The sequence below is a fragment of the Syngnathus leptorhynchus genome, chromosome 12 (assembly GCF_054491065.1).
Source record: "Syngnathus leptorhynchus isolate UIUO chromosome 12, UIUO_Slep, whole genome shotgun sequence".
NCBI lineage: Eukaryota > Metazoa > Chordata > Actinopteri > Syngnathiformes > Syngnathidae > Syngnathus > Syngnathus leptorhynchus.
Window position 1 is genome coordinate 8,672,745 of NC_141206.1, and position 17,336 is coordinate 8,690,080.

At 42.8% G+C, this 17,336-nt stretch overlaps 2 protein-coding genes across 6 annotated transcripts in view; both read right to left on the reverse strand.

The window, feature by feature from the left end:
* Positions 1-3,176, reverse strand: part of dusp4 (dual specificity phosphatase 4) — an 8,437-nt gene extending 5,261 nt beyond the window's left edge. The window contains exons 1-2 of the mRNA XM_085925567.1: positions 2,728-3,176; positions 1,592-1,719 (exon numbers count right to left, since the gene is read on the reverse strand). Coding sequence (XP_085781693.1) covers positions 1,592-1,719; positions 2,728-3,097 — 498 coding nt within the window. The 5' untranslated portion in view covers positions 3,098-3,176. The remainder of the gene's footprint in view (positions 1-1,591; positions 1,720-2,727) is intronic.
* A 2,003-nt stretch (positions 3,177-5,179) lies between these two features.
* LOC147048284 (uncharacterized) lies at positions 5,180-17,302 on the reverse strand. 5 transcript variants are annotated; one of them, XM_085926563.1, is made up of 12 exons: positions 17,001-17,302; positions 16,733-16,906; positions 15,814-15,891; positions 15,630-15,714; positions 15,334-15,369; positions 15,018-15,157; positions 14,819-14,942; positions 14,594-14,738; positions 14,317-14,427; positions 13,026-13,153; positions 11,004-11,091; positions 5,180-7,451 (listed from the first exon to the last, which is right to left on the reverse strand). In XM_085926563.1, exons 1-12 carry the CDS (start codon positions 17,053-17,055, stop codon positions 7,347-7,349), a joined length of 1,269 nt encoding a protein of 422 aa, XP_085782689.1. In that variant the 5' UTR covers positions 17,056-17,302; the 3' UTR covers positions 5,180-7,346. The 5 variants fall into 5 exon arrangements, with proteins under 5 accessions (XP_085782689.1, XP_085782688.1, XP_085782686.1 ...); XM_085926562.1 differs by having other exon boundaries at positions 5,180-7,454; XM_085926560.1 differs by lacking the exon at positions 5,180-7,451 and adding an exon at positions 9,346-10,027.
* Positions 17,303-17,336: the final 34 nt, after the last annotated feature.

Sequence of the window (17,336 nt, forward strand, 5' to 3'; positions counted from 1 at the left end):
GAGAATGGCTCAATGGGAAGCACAAAGAATTCTCTGTGTCCAACATTGGCGATCTTTCTACAGATGACAAGGGTGACTCCACTTCTGTATGGACTTAATGGTATTAATCCCAGGAGTTGTACAAGTCATGTAAAGGGTCACTGAGTGCATGTGAGAGAACATTGAGGAAATGTCAGCGGACCCATCCATGATGGATTGGAGAAAAAAAAAAAAATGTCATTATGTGGCGGAAAGCATGTGAAAGTTAGTTCCGTTTTATGTACTAGATGTGTGCGTCAAGGCTAATGTAATAACTGTTAAAGTCAGTTCTCATTTAAAAAAAAAAAAGGAAGTCAACAAATGAATTGATGCTTGTTTGTGATTTGCTGGCTTTTCCATTTCATTCAAATTCCTAACGCTACTCTGAAAACATATCGCCATGTTTTGAAATGGACACATTTGGTAACATCGGCAGAAATGTAATAATACTCTTTAGAAAGTCAGAAATAAAAACTATGTTAAAAATGCAATGATTGATGAAAACAACTCAAGTTAAAAAAAAGGAACCATCATGATTTTATTTGTAAGCAGCTAACGGCTAACCATGAATATCGTCAATCCAAATCAATCAAAGACAATCAAAACGATTTTAAGATATAAGTTGATACTTTCTGATGGGCTTCATTTTTTCACGTGACCTTATGAAATAAATGAACAGCAATACAATTTTAAAGCCACAATAACATATGAAAGCGGAAGTCCCCCCCCCCCTCCATTTATCATTGGATCTTTGGTTCCTATCGACAAGGCCCGTGTTGGTTTATGTCACCGCTGTCAGAGTCAGGAAGTGATCAATACCACTAAGAGATGTAATGTGAGGAAGAGGAGGGGGGGGGGGGCGGCGGGTTGCCAAACTAGCTCATCCTGTTTGTACGCCGCCACCGGAAGCTCCGAGACGCCTCCACCTGACAGCGCGGCCATGACTATCTCTTTTCTTCAAAACGACACAGAGGCCCGATTGTCTCGGCTCGATGCGGCCGTGTTCCGGGGAGGGGGGGGGGGGGGGAATGAAGCCGGGCCGCATGTGACGGCGAGAGGCGCATGAAATCGACACAGACAAACAAAATAAGGCCCGGCGGGTCACAGGAAGTGACGGCGGGCGAGGAGAATAAGTGGTGAAGTGTGGCTGTCATAAGACAAATATCTCAACGCCACGGAAACGACGCCTTCCGACAGCTCCGAGGCCTCGCCCAAGCTTAACGGGCAAAAATTGACTCGGAATGAATGTGGGAAAGCAAACAGAGGTTGCGATGCCCTTGAGCAAGGCAAACAGACAACAGCTGCCGTTGTGTTTGAATTCAACTGCCACTTAAATGGAGTGTTTGTCCAAGTACTGCTCGCTGCTATTCATGTTGTTAGCACGGAATCTTTTTTGGAATATCACACAGAAGCGGCGGGATTAATTATTCGGGTGGAAGAAGGTGTGCGTCTGGTTTCGCTATCGGGGGTCAAGTGGGGGCGGTGACTCACGAAAATAAATCAAAAAATAGATTTAGCTACAACATGGGTGTCTGTATTATGAAAGATGAGACAAATCATTTTTAGATCTTACCTGATCGTGATGCGGCGTCCCGCAGGACGAGCATGACGAGTCCACGCTGGACTGGCTTGTGAGCGGGGGCAAGGACTTGGTCTTTAAACAAAACTCGGGGTACTCGGAGAAGAACCGATCGTAGCCACCTGGAAAGAAATTTTGAAATTCATCAATCACTGTCATCACACATTAAATATTATAATGCTAGAAGAAATCGGGTCGCTCTCGGTTTCAAAAAGCACCGTGACCTCCCGACTCAAAATGATTCGTATTAATGCAGACTGACCGTACCATCCTCTGGTCTCGTCATATGAACCGGAAGCCACACACACACACATTTCGAACATCATACTCTTTACGGCATCTGTCACTTACACACACACACACACACACACACACACACACACACCAAGAATGCATCACAGCCTAAACATAGCAATGTAGGATGGACACTTACATGAAATCAAATGTTAAATTTGCGTTTCTCTTCTCTGGCTTTGTGTAGCATCAACGTAAGAGCATTACCTCATGCGCTTAGCAAGACAACTCTATGTGTGTGTGGGTGTGTTAAAAAAAAAAAATAGGGAAACTAAATAGCAGAGTCGAGAAGTCGCTTTAATGTGTGTGAATGCGCTGAAAAAAAATCTTTCAAATGTTAGACAATTGACAAATATTGTTTTTTATGTGTTCTGTTATTCTGCAGAAATAACAATTTGAAACGAAACAATATCAAATGAGACGTTGTGTTGGGTAAATTCTTGATTTGATTATTGTTTAGATTTTTTTTTAAATAATAAATTCACGTTTACTTTTAGAATTTACAATACTATAAGCAAAATAAGAATGTGTCGAGCAGCTAAATGATAACCACAATATAATCAAATAATGGCGGAACGCATCAAAATGAATAGCCTTCACACTGTTAGAATTCATTTCTCAAAATCTTTCCTAATTGCATTAGTGAAATTGTCTTGCACTCTTTCTTCTGATGTTGACTCTCAAGCAAAATGCTCCTATTCAAATATTAATATTTCACTTGATTGTCGTGCATTCTCTATGAATAATCACCACATTAATAAATCGAGCAATGGACGGCCTTTTTGTTGACCCGATTTCAGAGAAAAGGTGCCCAAATGGGAACAGCTGTTTCTCACCTTTGAGAAAATAAATGTGCGTGTCCTTGGAGTCCCCGCACAGCGCGTGGAGCACAAAGCTGACGGTGCTGTCCTCCTTCACCGAATCCGCGTCGGGGGTCCTCTCGTCGTACAGCACGACGGCCGAATACATCCCGGAGCGCAAGCGGGCCCGCACCTCGTCATCCCCGGCGAGTACCTGGTCCAGGCTCAGCACGGAGCCCTTAGCCCTGCGGCGCACGATGGTGTTGCAGCGGGCGTTGACGGCTCCGCGGATATGCCCAGCGCTGTAGGCAAGGAAGGAGCGGCAGTCGAGAAGAAGACACCGTGCTCCGTCTTCCTTCAGGAGCCGCTTGAGTACTGGGCAGTCCATCTCGCAAAGATCCTCCATTGCAGGGGTCGCTCGTGTTCGGGGGCTGCTGTGCTGCTGGTTCTGCGGACTCTTGCTGTGGCTGCTTGGTTCGCCTCTGGCTCCGGATCCCGCGTGGATTCCCGCCCACCCCCCAGCACCGCAGCACCGCTCTTCTAAGCGCGCATCTCGCCACCCGTGGAGCTCATTGTTACCACAACCCCCCCTTCTGTCTGTCACTCTGGCTTTCTCTTCACGATTGTTTCGACTCTTTTTCCTTTTTTTTTTTTTATGAATGAGGAGGATGGCGTCACGGCGGAGGTGACATCATCCACCTCGGCCAATCACGAGACATGTAGCCTCGCACCCCCCCCTTCCTCCCCTGCCGTCCATTCACAAAAACGCAACAAATCAATGGAAGCGCACTCGATGGGAGAAATTGGACTTCGACGCCTGTCATGAAAATACGAGGAAACACCTCAGTTTGACAAATATAATGCTCGCTTTCAATTGGCTCTGAGATACTAAAAAATGTCACAAATAACAATAACATGCAAGCTACATCAGAAGAATACAACATAAAAGGAAAGATTCATAATTCATGTTATTGCAGTGTCTTGGGACTTTCCAATGACCCCAGCATTCCAATTTTGAGGTCAACATTGCAGTGCAGCTGCAGGAAGCGGACACGTTTACGTGTTGTTTTACCAACAGGAAAGCAATTTGCATCTTTAGCTGAACGTGCTCAGGTATTTGCGTGTTGATCCTATTATGCAAAAACATGACGACAACTAAGTGCACAGGTGCCCATCTTCAACCTCCCCCCAGCGTTTTCCATTTGCAGTAAAAACAATGTAAATGTCCTTGGTGGAAGTTTTCATTCATCACTCATTTCGTATTTTTGATGATGCTTTTGGAGGCCACCGTTGATTTTCTACCACTGACGCTCTCTGTGGCGCATTCAAATCTACTCCGGCATTGACCCTGGAGATGATTCGGAGATGCTTACGTCAGGGAAGCATAAGTCACTTTTTTAAAGCACTGAGAAATTGCAAAGCTGTGTCACCGCCATTGCCTATAAACTCTCCCTGAAATCCTGTTTACGAAGCCCAATTGGATTTTGATTGACCTTGGATCGCACATTATCCGGATATGCGTTTTACGGTGATGGAACGGACTGGCCGAGGGATGATGAAGAGCAGGGGAGGGGAAGTAGACGACGGACATAGTAAGCGGCCATCACGTGTGCTGGGATTGTCGTTTCCATTAACACACGAAAGGCACTACCCCGCTTTACTACCGACACTAAATTATAGGCCGCACGGGCGGGGATGCTGCAGCTGCCGTAGCAACAAGGGAGAGGTGAGGGAGGGGCGGAGACGACGGGTAGCCAGATTAGAGCCCATTGGTGCGGGGGAGACTCTGATGTCATCGCTCCCTCTACCCCCCCCCCCCTCCCTCATCCATCCATTCATCCCCTCACGTCCATAGCCCGCGTGCATGTCGTCATCCGTCAATACATCAAATGGGGAAGGGCAGGTTCGGATAGGCACACGTCACACTTAGTAAATATCTCTTTCACTTCCTTTCTGTTTTTCTGCATCTGTGGTGGTATTTCATTCATGAATACAACACACAATCATCCACATCACATACGCATTTCATTCATCATCGTTGGCAAAACATGTATGGAAAAATCTGCTGCCTCAAAGATGTCAGAGGGAAAGCGTAATGCATCGTATTGTACAAAGAATCGCTTCTAATACTTTAATTACCTACGAGAGGCTGGAAAAAAAAAAAAAGATCGGCTTAAGCATCCATTCATTGCTTTTTTAAATCAACTCGACTGTCTCTGGGCTTTAGATTCTTTCACAAAGAAATGTGAATGCAGCCAACGTTTGTTATGTAATTGTTACATAATCCTCCATATTGTTAAGACAGGCAACAGCCCATATTTTACAAGTGGATCGCTTGTTGGTGGTTTACTGTGAAAAGATGATAATGGGCCTCATCCTGCGTGGGTCAAAAAATAGAAAGGTCATGACAGCATGTATATTTTATTTTATTTCATTATTGATTATTTATCTTTTTTTTTTTTTTTTTTTTACAATTCTGTGCATTGAATAATATAAAGTAAAAATGTTGCAGGTGATGGCAAAAAAAATAAAATAAAATGTGACCAAAATGCAACTTGAGTAATTGTATGAAATGTCTCTATCCTGGGTGCTCAATGCATTATGACTAAGTGGACAATTGTAATAATAGAACAGAACGTACACTCAAATGTGAACGGTGTTTAGTCATTATGGCGACGTGAGTCACCTCCCGAGTACAAACAGTCATTTTCCTCCTCTGCACATTCGCCACCTCGACTGTCGAATCGACATCAAAGTTAATGGGGAATACATTACGTTAATTGGGGATACTGAATAATAAACGCTATTATTAAATTCTCCACTATTTATACAAGCACAAGTCAAAAGGTTGGAAGTAAATCGTGTCTGTACACAATGTGCCCAACACATCCGATATAATCAAAAATAAGACAGATTTATAAAATGGCGCATGTACAGTATGTTAGTATACACTAAATCTGCGCTACTCACTAATCCCATAATCCAATGATTAAACTCCGGGTGAGTAGTGCTGCAATTGCAACACTTGTGTTGTTATAGTGCCAACATGCTGTTTATGCCTGGATGCAAGCGGAAGAGATGCAGGGAGAGCAAAGAGGACAAAGGAGGGTTACGAGAGGGCGAGCGAGAGGGTGAGAGGGTAAATTGAGTAGCGGAAATGAAAAAAGGGCCATGGCGAGGTCAGATCCATATTCACTTGCGCTTTATGATGGAATGAAAAGTGCATTATTTTGCATGCAGTCCAAGGATTGGTCATCAAAAAGACAAAAATATTTTTAAGCTTGCTCATCGGAATGGAAATATTAGGACTCAAGCATGTGTGTGTATTTTTTTTTTTTTTTAAAGGCTTATATTTGTCGATGTTGTGTTGGTTAATAAGTAATATAGAACCAACAGGTAAGCCTTGAAGCTCCACAGCAAACACATATGAAAGGTCATTGGCGTTTTTTATCAATTGGCAGAGCGAGAGGGGGGGGGGGCACAGGGGCACTGCCACCCCTGGAGCTAAAATGTAATAAAAGGGATGTTTGAGGGGGCGGATGTATGATGAGGGGAAAAAAGTCAACAAAGCAATGCCTATCTTCGATTAATTTCAACCTTTAACCATTGAAATCTGTGTTTACTGCATGACTTAGTAGGTTGACCACATAAAAATAAATAAAAAAAAAGCCAAATAAGTATGGCTAATGAGAGTAACCGAAGCCGATTTAAAACGATGTTTCTATCAATATAACCGATTATTTTTGGGGAACCATAATCTTTTTGATCAAATGCAATTCCAAGAATAGTGAGTGGAGGAATTTTTGCTGTTTGTTTTGAGATACATGGTTGTTGTTTTTTTTTTTGCAAGTCATTCACATTTTAGAAATTGAGAGCGAGAGTTGGCACGTGTCAGCCTATTAGCCAAGCGTACGTCAACAAACTAGCGTGCAGCTGTAACTGCTGCCTCCCATGTGAGGACTCCGGACTGTCTAGGTGAAAGGTGAAGAAACCAGCAGATTATTATTTTTTTTTTTTACAATTCACTCATGGTACACCCTTATAAACAGAAAAATACTGTTAAAGATCAAAACAGTAAACAGCTTTGAACTCCTGTTGAACCTTCTTCTCTTTATCTAATTCTACTCCTTAGAAAGAAAAAAAACAACAACACATTGATTCAACGACCACGAATAAAGTGTGCGAGGACGGCGGGTGGGGTGGGGGGTAACAGTTGAAAACTCTGAGGGATGTGGGGAAGGAACAAGAGGAAGTGGAGTGTCCTTGTTAATGAGACACGGTCACATTTAAGTGATTGGATTTCCTCTGTGTCGCTTTGAGTCAATTGCCCGGTTGCCTGACAAGCAACGAGAACTTACACAACACTAAAGTGAAAAATTTGCTCGCCCCCCTCCCTTCCCGTGCCCTCGCACAACAAAACACAAGCCTTGAAGTGTTATCACAATCTGCCACATCCTCAACGCCTCGCAGAAATGTGCCACAACGTTTCGTTTTCCTCACACGCTTCCTGCTTACGCCTCACGTGAAAAATCGGACGCTCACTTTCAAAGATCATTGCAAATGATACCGTGTGCGATAAACGAGCAAATCTTTTCAAATGCGCTTGAATATTTCTTGTTGTGCAATCTCTTTTTTTTTTTTTCTATGTTGACCTCTCATCTGCTTGTCCTCCCCTCGAGCATATACCACTGAAGACAGACGGAAGAGCCAGCAGTGTGACAGGTCCAAAATGTCTTCATCGTCTTGAACCGAAGCACAAACTGCTGATAGAAAAGAGACAAAGGAGATGATTAAGTAAAAGCCAGAATGAACAGAACATTTCCATTCATTTTAATAGGGAATGATAACGTGAACTACCAGTGTTTTACGACGCGGTCATCTGGTAACGTAACATGGCTCAAATCTATTTTTAGCTTGCAAATGAATGGAGGTGAGCCGCTAGTTTGACAGTCAAATGAATGTCACGATGTGAGCGCAGTCGCAAGCACAGCGAGATAAATGAGACAATTAAACACCACTTGATAGCACCTCTGTGACTAATGATGTTTCCTTCCTTTCTGTCTGAGGACACACAAACACACTTGCTCATAAGTAAGCACTGAGGATTGTGTGCGGGTGGTTCCGGGCGGGGGGATTACAATCTGTTTCTCGGTTTCCGTTGCTATATGCACAAACGCTCTGAGACATCAATACGATGAGAGCGATAGTGTGGATGACAAATTTACTTTGAGTTATGTACTGTCTGTATTTCGCTTTCAACATAAGGCAGGCATTAGCTTAAGATCTTGACCTGTTTTAAGCTAACGTCTAACCATCGCTACGACACACTGTCTAGTACTAGTTTAGGAGCCTGACCTGTTTTAAGCTAACATCTATGCTCGTCTCGCTACGACACACTGTATTTGAAACGCAAATTATACACAAGTGTACTTTTTTTGCATCTTGGCAAGTATTGACTGCGCAAGCTAGCAAACTTATTGTGCGTGACTGAGTAGAGGCCTGCATGTGATAATTAGTTCCTCTCATTAAAATGGACGCCGGGCTTTGTTGTGCCATCTGGAGCCACTGTGTGTTGCCAGGTAGTAGACTGGCTGTCCCCAAGGTGTCACAAAAATAGACTTTCAAATTAATCCCCGGCTTTAAATCCTGTCATACAAAAGTGTCAATTTTTGTAATAGCTAACGCTAGTAACTTTGGATAATGTTCATGTCAAACACGGTATTTAATGAGTGAAATGTGTGAATAGACGATTGTGTGCTCACAGTTGGACACTTGAGCTGGCACTTTTCAATGAGTCACATTGTGTTGCGGTAATTTATGCTCGTGCAAGCTAAATATGACTTAAACCACTTCTGCTCAACACATTCTTTGCAAAGTTGCATTGATTGTGTTGTACGCCGGGCACAAAGAGACTCTCGTGTAAATGCGGATTTGCACACAATACACATGATTGCTCATGTCTGGATCACATGACTTGAAGATTTGGGGTCAATTATGCTGACCTTTTGCAGCTTTATGTTAAAAATCATAATGCGCATTCAATGTCAAAATTGAACTGAAGGCATCATGACGCCAATGCAGAGACGTTTCATTTCCGCCATCTCTGATGACAGCGCAGCGTGTTGAATGTTTTGTCTGCCTTTGTGCTCACAAGCTTTGAAATTGATTCGGCAGGGTTAAAAAAACATGAAGGAAAAAGACATGATGAAAAGGAGGACGAGTGGCTGCGGCCTGTTGTCGTCAATTGTTGTTAGGAGATGCGGCTGGCTGGTGGATGAAGGACAGTGAGTCATCCAACTCTTAAGCAGAATCTCACTTGGTTCCAGATGCACTCTGATGTGAGTCTGCAAGCACGTGTGTGGATGTGTATTTAAAAATAAATAGCTGGGGAAAAATATATTATAATCGAGCATGTAAAATATTTATGATTACTGCTCATTTTATTTCTTTCAATCATTATTGTTATTTAAATTAGTAATTTTTTAAAATGCTTATTTAAAAATTTTACCACTAATTTTGTGCATTTAAATTTTGTGATTTGATTCCCTATAGGTGAGCACTGCAGTATATTTTACTATATCATAAAAAAAAAAGAAAGAAAAAAGATCAGGACAACTTGACAAATTCAGTAATATTTAAATTACATAACAATCGACACATAAAATAAGCTTCATTTCTACATCATTAAATTAAATAAAAACATTTTACAGCAGCAGAGTTAGATGGTGAACGGCGTAACATGACCAAAAAATATTGTCCCATGGACATTAATTCTTGATTCTCAGTTCCTAAATATATGAGCTGACCTCGCTGGGTGACAATTCATGAGCAGCAAATAATTATTTTGTAAATAACCAGCTTCGTGTGTGTGTGTGTGTGTTTGCGTACGTGCTCGAGGATGCTAAAATGAAGCAAGTCAGTAGTGTCGGTATGACGAACTGTTGCTAAGCAGCGCTGGTAGCTAGGTGGTGAAAAGGAGGGGAGACATGGGGTGGGGGGACACACACTTTTGCAGTCACTGATGGAATCTGAGGGCTTACCTCAACGCATGTGTAGATGCTGAATACACTCCAGCAAAGAGATCATATTTAAGGCAACTACTATAAAAAAAAAATCTATTTTGCACATTTTGGATTTAACGGCCTAATTGTGTGCTCTAAACACATAAAAACTCTGCACGTCTCTACGTGCTGTCGTTCCCGTCCGGCTCCGTACGAGTGAAGGAAACAGTTGGGGGGCTGGCGGGCCGAGACACAGGCAGCCATTTGTAGTCCAGGTTTTGTGACGGCGGGTCCAGGCACCAGTCGTAGTGCTTCAAGAGGTACACGCAAGCTTCCTGCACCAAAACAAACCACAACCTTTATCCCATTTTATTCTTTTATTCTGCGTAAGTGTCAAAGCCGCCATTGGTTAATATCTAACCACCGCGACTCTAATTTATGAATGAAGATTATCCCGATAGAGGAGGGGGGGGAAGGCCGGGATGAACACGCCGGGGGAAGACGAAGTGGGCGAAAGAAGTGATGGAATGGAAGATGGAAGATGAGGGAGGGGGTGTGGGGCGATGAGTCACATCTATGACCTAGATCCCCGCGGTCTACTTTTCACACTGGTCACGCCCACTGGCGTGTGCAAAGAGGGATTCTGTCTGTTCTGTTGCCATTGACAAATATAAACAACCAGGTAATTAGGCCCAATTTGCAAAATCTCTCATTGGGATGTAAGTCGGACAAATGAATCAAATCAGTTTCAGATAAGAGGTTAAAAAAAAAACAATATGTGCACCATGCAACATACTCAAAACTGGAACGCTTACATGCAAATTTAAAGTTTCCAAGTTGAACATTGACCTAAAATATTCTCCTGTTGTTTGCCCGACACTGGTGTGGGTAATCATTCCCAAATGAACTTTTACAAGTTCAATCTTTAGAGTTTGCCTGCTTGACTTTTTAGCTGCTGCATCCCGATGGTGTCGTAACAAAACCAAAACTAAAAAAAAAAGCTTTTCTATTGAGCAATATTTACAAATGCTTTGATTAGAAAGTGAGAAAGTTAAATTGCTTTGTGTAATAATAAGTTTTAGTTAAGTACACATGTTCCTGGTAATTGAGCATAATTGCTGATTCGGCAAGTTGTGCAAATTAAATGCAGGAAATTCCACTCGTAGGAATTCAGGCTTGCCGTTTTATACCGATGGCAACACTACAATTTCATCATTCGTATTAACTGAACCATAAGTCACAATATGACAAGTTTGTTTTAAAGATTCCCCAAAAATATATTCACATTTGTTGTGTTTTCTTCATGCTCACCGTCAGGAAGACGTCCGTAAGTTTACTACCGATGCAATTCCGAGAGCCGCTGCCGAAGGAACAAAGGAAGTGCTTGTGGTCTGCATTCCTACGTAAAAACAAAACAAAAAAAACAGTTAAACGATTGCACAAAAAATGTCAAATATGTGCCGAGAGGGTTAAAGGACAAAGAATTCAATGATTTTCTGGACATAATCGCATCACGCTACATTTCACTCACTGAGCCAATCAGAGCAGCAAAACGAGAACCATCAGATATCTTATCGTGTCCTACATCTTTTCTATGATACACTTGAACAAAACAGACGTGAACAGCAGGTGTGCCAACAATCGCTTCTAATGCATCCTGAAACCTGAGCTCTGATTAAAGGCAAACGGGAAGCATTAGCGGTTCCTGTGCACGCCGCCGCAGTAAGTGTTCCTTTGCTGCAACCCTCCAATAACAATTTCATGCGTTTAAGAAGCAGGATGCGGAGCAGACAACCATTCCAAGAGACAAGAAGGGAAGTCTTTCCAAAAGCTCCAACGTAAAAAAAACATGCTGAGCAACAGTAGATTTGAACAGGGGTGTGTAGACTTTTTATAACCACGGTGTTGATAACTAAGACGCTTCCTGTTCTACGACCTAAAGGAGATTACAAGCCGCAGTAGCTCGATTCCTTATCTGCGTACGGCAGCATTTCCGACTCGCGTCTCGACGTCCACAGTCTGCGTGGGCGTCGGCCCGACAGGGCGATAACGCGGTGACGTTGCTGTTTGCTTCAAACTGGAAAAGCACACATGGATGAGGACACACAATATGTGCATCTATCTTACTAAAACACACCAAAAAAAAAAAAATTGATTGGGTTACTCGGTATAGGCGGTGGGCTTGTTATGCAAGACGACTGCAGTTATTCAAGCGAACTGGCAGGTGGCAAGAAAAGGAGCCTGGCAACTATCGGGGCCGACAGGCAAAGGCAACCCCCACGGACAACTGACAGATGGACAAGCGGAGATGGTGGTGGGTGGGGAGGGGGGATAAGTAGCCCGCAAGAACAATGGAAGGATAAAGACATCAGTCGTGCTGTTTTTGAGCAAACCCGTGCAAATATCTCGGATAGTGTCACTCAAAACGAAGCCAAAACCAATACGTATTCGTAGCGTCGTCACATATTTAGCCTTTAGCGCTCACATACGTCAACCGGCGTCATCACTGCTGGCTCGGACACTGACCAAATGACGTGAAAGGAAACATTTTCCAGCAGAACACACACACACACACACACAAATGGGGAAATCCCCATTGCATGAGGTGGCCGGAGTTACCATGGCAGCTGCATTCATTCATTTTTTTTTTTTCTTCCTGCCCAAAAAGCCATTACTGCAGAATATTTACATTCTAAATAGTTGTGTGCATTTATATCTCACAATTAAGTGTATAAGACAAAAACCCTACTCAAGATCACATTAAACGGCGGTTTATGATCAAGTAATAGAAATCCTAAATTAATGGAGACTATTTCACAGGGATGAGCCTATTTTCATTCTGAGCTGTGCTCACAAAAGGAAAAAATGAGATCAGATCTGCTGAGCTCTGACTCACTTTGGGTATTCCATCCCATTCCACGAGGCATTAAGGGAAAGAAATGCAAAAACGACTTCTCCCCCACTCTGCTAGCACGCCAGCGGCCCTATTGGTCGACGCCGCGTCAGGTGACTCGCAACCACGTAAACGCATTCATAGTTTTCAGGAGGCACGTGAATGAAAATAAACAGGTGAATGGAGAGCGAAAATGTAAACAAAGCAGATGTCGATCTTTGCGTTGCGTTAACGTGCGGCAATCTGATTTGAGGTCACGTTTGTGTGTACTGTTAATCTATCTTCATTGGTTGCCATGGAAACAATATCATTTGAATGGTTGGGTGCTTTGCACTCGTTTGTCACTTTCAGAAAATAGCTACCGTGTATGTTTTGAATTGACGAGTTGACCCAATTTGTGCCCCGCCTTCATTTTTTTTTTTTTTTGGCGTGAAGCTCACCTTCCGTTCCATCTCTCTGGCAGGAAGCTGTCAGGCTGCTCAAACACCTGCGGGTCCCTGTGGACCGCATGACTGACATAAATGGCGCCGTATCCCTTGGGGACGTGGAAACCTGCCAACGTCGTGTCCTGCGCACACAAACCGACGGGGGTTAGCCACGATACACATTTTAAATTCTATGACAGAAATGAAAGACTTGAAAGACTGACAAACTTTCCTGAGGCCTTTTTTTTTTGCATTGGGCTCTAGTGTAAAAAAAAGTCACCTTGGGGCAAAAAGTCCACTCACCCGGTGCGTTGGCCTCCAAGTTCACCTTTTCACTGCATCCATTAGTGGCTACGCTAATGGACTGCCACCCAACATAATCAGTGCCCCCCCCCACACACACACCCTTATAGCCCCTTTCTCATTTGGACCCCGGCCTCTCTCTGCTGGAGTGGAAAATGTGCTACTTTTCTTTCTCCTTGTTTTCGCTGTGACACGACTGCCCTTCTGGAGTTCATTCACTGACTCACACGCGCTTTCAAGTTTGCAAAACTTGCATATTTTAGTTCCAGCTGACGCCGCTTCTACTTTTTCCGCGTGACGGTGAATACTAATCCAGTCTTGTTAGTTTGTTTGGTTTGTTAAAATTTCCTCAAGCTTTATAACATGTAAGGATGTAGAACCCCGCCCCTCCCTAAAATGTTCCCCCGGAGGTCGTCGGCAATCAAAGTGTACCGAAGCATTTCCCAGAAGTGACAAATGACTTTCCATTCGGCTTCACAGCATCACTAGCGCAACGTCGGCCCCACCGGCGACCCCTCCGACTTCCATCCGGGGAAAGCGGACTCGATCAATCAAATGGACGGATCAATGCCTCGGATTGGACTGTTGCGTAAACCCGCTTGATGAGGTTGCCGGAATCAAAATATAGTTGGGGCATGAACAGATAAGTGCTGATGTCAAGCAGCATCAGAAAATGCCTTTTAAGAGTTTTATTCTTTTTACATTTTCACATTGCTTGATCGTTTATATTTAATATATGGCCACCCCAAACAGTTCACTGCTAAATATGATTTTTTTTTTTTCTTTTTTAAATTTCAAGTACTAGCACAAGCAACTGCAATTATTGCGATGTGGCGCCACCTACAGGAAAGATTCACAACATACAGAGACGCACACCCCGTGTAGACGAAAATATTCTGGCAAACTAGCTTTTTAATAGCTTGTTTTTAATTCTAGACTGTCTTCCGATCATTCACCTGTGGAAAAAAAAACAACGGAGTAAATTTTGCAAGATGATTCTCACCCTTTCTGCTATCCTACGTCCACCAATGAAAGGAGGCCAGAGTCTCTGAACTTCCAGCAGGACTCCTTGCAGATAATCAGCATCAACCAACGCACGTCGGCGAGCTTCCTCCTGAACAAATGACAAGTTAAAAAAAAAAAAGATTTTGTATTTTAAAGAAAACATTTGACTGGAGATCGGGTGCGAAGCACTGGCGGAGCTAAGACTTTTTCCTTCGGGGGCGGCAAAGGGCATTATGCACACTTCCATCCCCATTTTTTTTCTTTTGTAGTTGTACCTTTTCATTCCCACTTAGAGCCACAGTGAACGAAGTGAGTAGCGACGCCAGAGCTTTGGGGATGAGCGCTGAGATGAACAGCAGAAGATGCTGGGAAGCGCAATCGGCGCCGGGTAGAGGCAGTGACCTCAGCGAGCCTACAAACCTGGTGATTGACAGCCGAGAGCAACAGTGATGACCAAACGCTCAGGTAAATCTGATTTGTTTTGGATGCGCCCTACGCACCCGTCTGCGTCATTCTCCAGTTTGTCTTTGATGATTTCCAGCAGCTGGTCTCTGGCTTCCAAGGCTACGGAAAAACCAGATGACCACAAAGGGACCTTCACATTGACCGGAGCAGAAATGAGACCTGGAGAAGCAAATTATTAAAGCGCACAGACGGTAACATTTTTACAAGTTGTAAAAACTTGCAAGTTGTTCTTACCGTGCCAGTGTTGAGTGCAGAGCTGTGTGATTTTCTGGAAAAGTTCCGGCTGCTCGTCCGCATGCACGTTCAGAAAAAGACCCAAAACCAACTCTGTCCCCAGCTGCTTAAATGCCGAGTACACACACCGCGGTTCGCCACTGTACACAAAACACACACACGTGTCGTGAAATTGCACCTTTTAATTTATTCAAATGAATTATTATGGTGCTGTGTTATCATCTGGAACTACTTATTTCTAAATATATTTTATGTGAGGCCCCATCAATACTTTTTATTCTTGGATTGACTGTATTAAATTTCAAATATGTATTACCTGCAGGCAAGATCTTTGAGACAGCGTTCACATACACTGGAAAAACAAAAAGAGAAGAGAAACATGATGCAATTTCTAAAGTATAAAAGAGGAAGTCTTACATTACAAACGTTACTCTTGTGACTGACTGAATACATTAGTCACACAACCAGAGTTCTGTTCTCATTTTACAACAATTCACAAGAGACCTTCAACTCAGATGACAGATAAATAAATTATATATATATATATTATTTTTTCGTCATCTTTTTTTAACCCAAAGCAGCCAGTCAAGAACTGCAGCTTAGTTCGCCTACCTGGTGATGTAATCACTTGATGATTCTAAACAACTTCCTGTAAACAAGCTGGTGAAAGACAGACGGAGAAGACACGCCTCCTCACCTGGAAAAAAAAAAAGAAAATATTTTTATATGAATTGACACTTGCCAAAATGTCATCAAACCAAAAATGTTTGATTGAATGGTGAGAGATTATTTTTACCGTTTGTGGTAACAATGGTGTCACCATACATATTTGTCATCACGTCAGTCGGATCTTTTAGAAACACATTGGACTTTTCTGAAACAAAGCACAAACCATTATTGCACAATTTCTCTGGAATGAACTGTCATCACGTCAGTCGGATCTTTTAGAAACACATTGGACTTTTCTGAAACAAAGCACAAACCATTATTGCACAATTACTCTGGAATTAACTGTGACAAAGTCAGGTGACCTCAGTTGACTTGAGTCATGCTCCTATCCACTGACAGAGCTAAAGGGGGCCCCACATGGGCACAGTGCCCCCCCACTAAGTGTCATGCCAAATATTTTACTTTTGGATATTTACAGATTATTTTTTTTTGGTCTAAACCCCTTGTGACCCACTCAGGTTTCCCAAGAAAAAAAAAATCCTCATTCTGCCAGTGCTTCTATTCTATGGGCTTGAATCTTTAATGGCACACCTTTTACATCCAATTATCTAAACCCTTTAGAATAGTGTTAATTTGTAATACTTATCCAGTTAGTCTGACTTTGGTTAAAGTATTGCATTTGCTAATGTGTCATAATACATTCTCAAAGGAATTTAGAGGTTAAGCTGCTCAAAAAGTCTCTGTAACATCCTCATCCCGCCCCCCTGCAGGACCATCACGAGTTTCTCCCATGACGGATCACATTGATGTGAATTAGTACTTAAAATAAAATTAGGACTACATTTTTGACATCACGATCGGAAACCCAGCAAAAAAACGAAACAAGATCACAAAGTGAATGTGACCCCAAAAAAGAGGACGTGCAGTAAAGCAAACTATAAAATGAAGGCAGCTTTATTTTGAATACTGTATTTAGATTGTATTGCATTTTGCAAACTACTAGTCTTTTGTAAATTTGCATTGGAGTGACATGCAGGTAAACTCACCGCACAGCAATTCCTTCATGCCCTGCGCCGAGCACACGAAGGTGGTGGGTCTGTTCAGCAGGCGGCTTTGAAACACTCTACTGCCGTGTTTTTGCATCTTCTCCCTGCAGAAGAGCACCGGGTCCCGGTAGAAGTCCAGCGACTTGTCCCCGAGGAGCGACACACCTGCGTTGCCTGGTAGTTTTGACATAATGCAGACAAGACGCGGAAAAGGTGAAAAGCTTTTCTCGCCCAGGTATGCCGCGCTGCTCAGGCAAGATTCTCTCACTTGAACCAGCGGCTCTAAACTTTAACAAAGTATTCAGCTTTGTAGTTTTTGGCATTTTAAGGTCGTCATGTTGTCCAAGTGACCCGCAGGTCAAATTACCCCACCACTATTCGCTCGGATGGTGCCAACCGTTGTGCGCAAGAATGGCGCATTCATGTACACTCGGTAAATCAGCCGATCTACTCATGACGTTTGCCACTTCCGTGGTGTACATATTTCAATACAATTCATGTACTAATACACGAAAGTACTATGCAGGGATTTGAATTGACACGTTACAAATGAAAGAAGAAATGCATTTGTTTTTAAAGACATGTATGGTTTGAAATGGTTTAG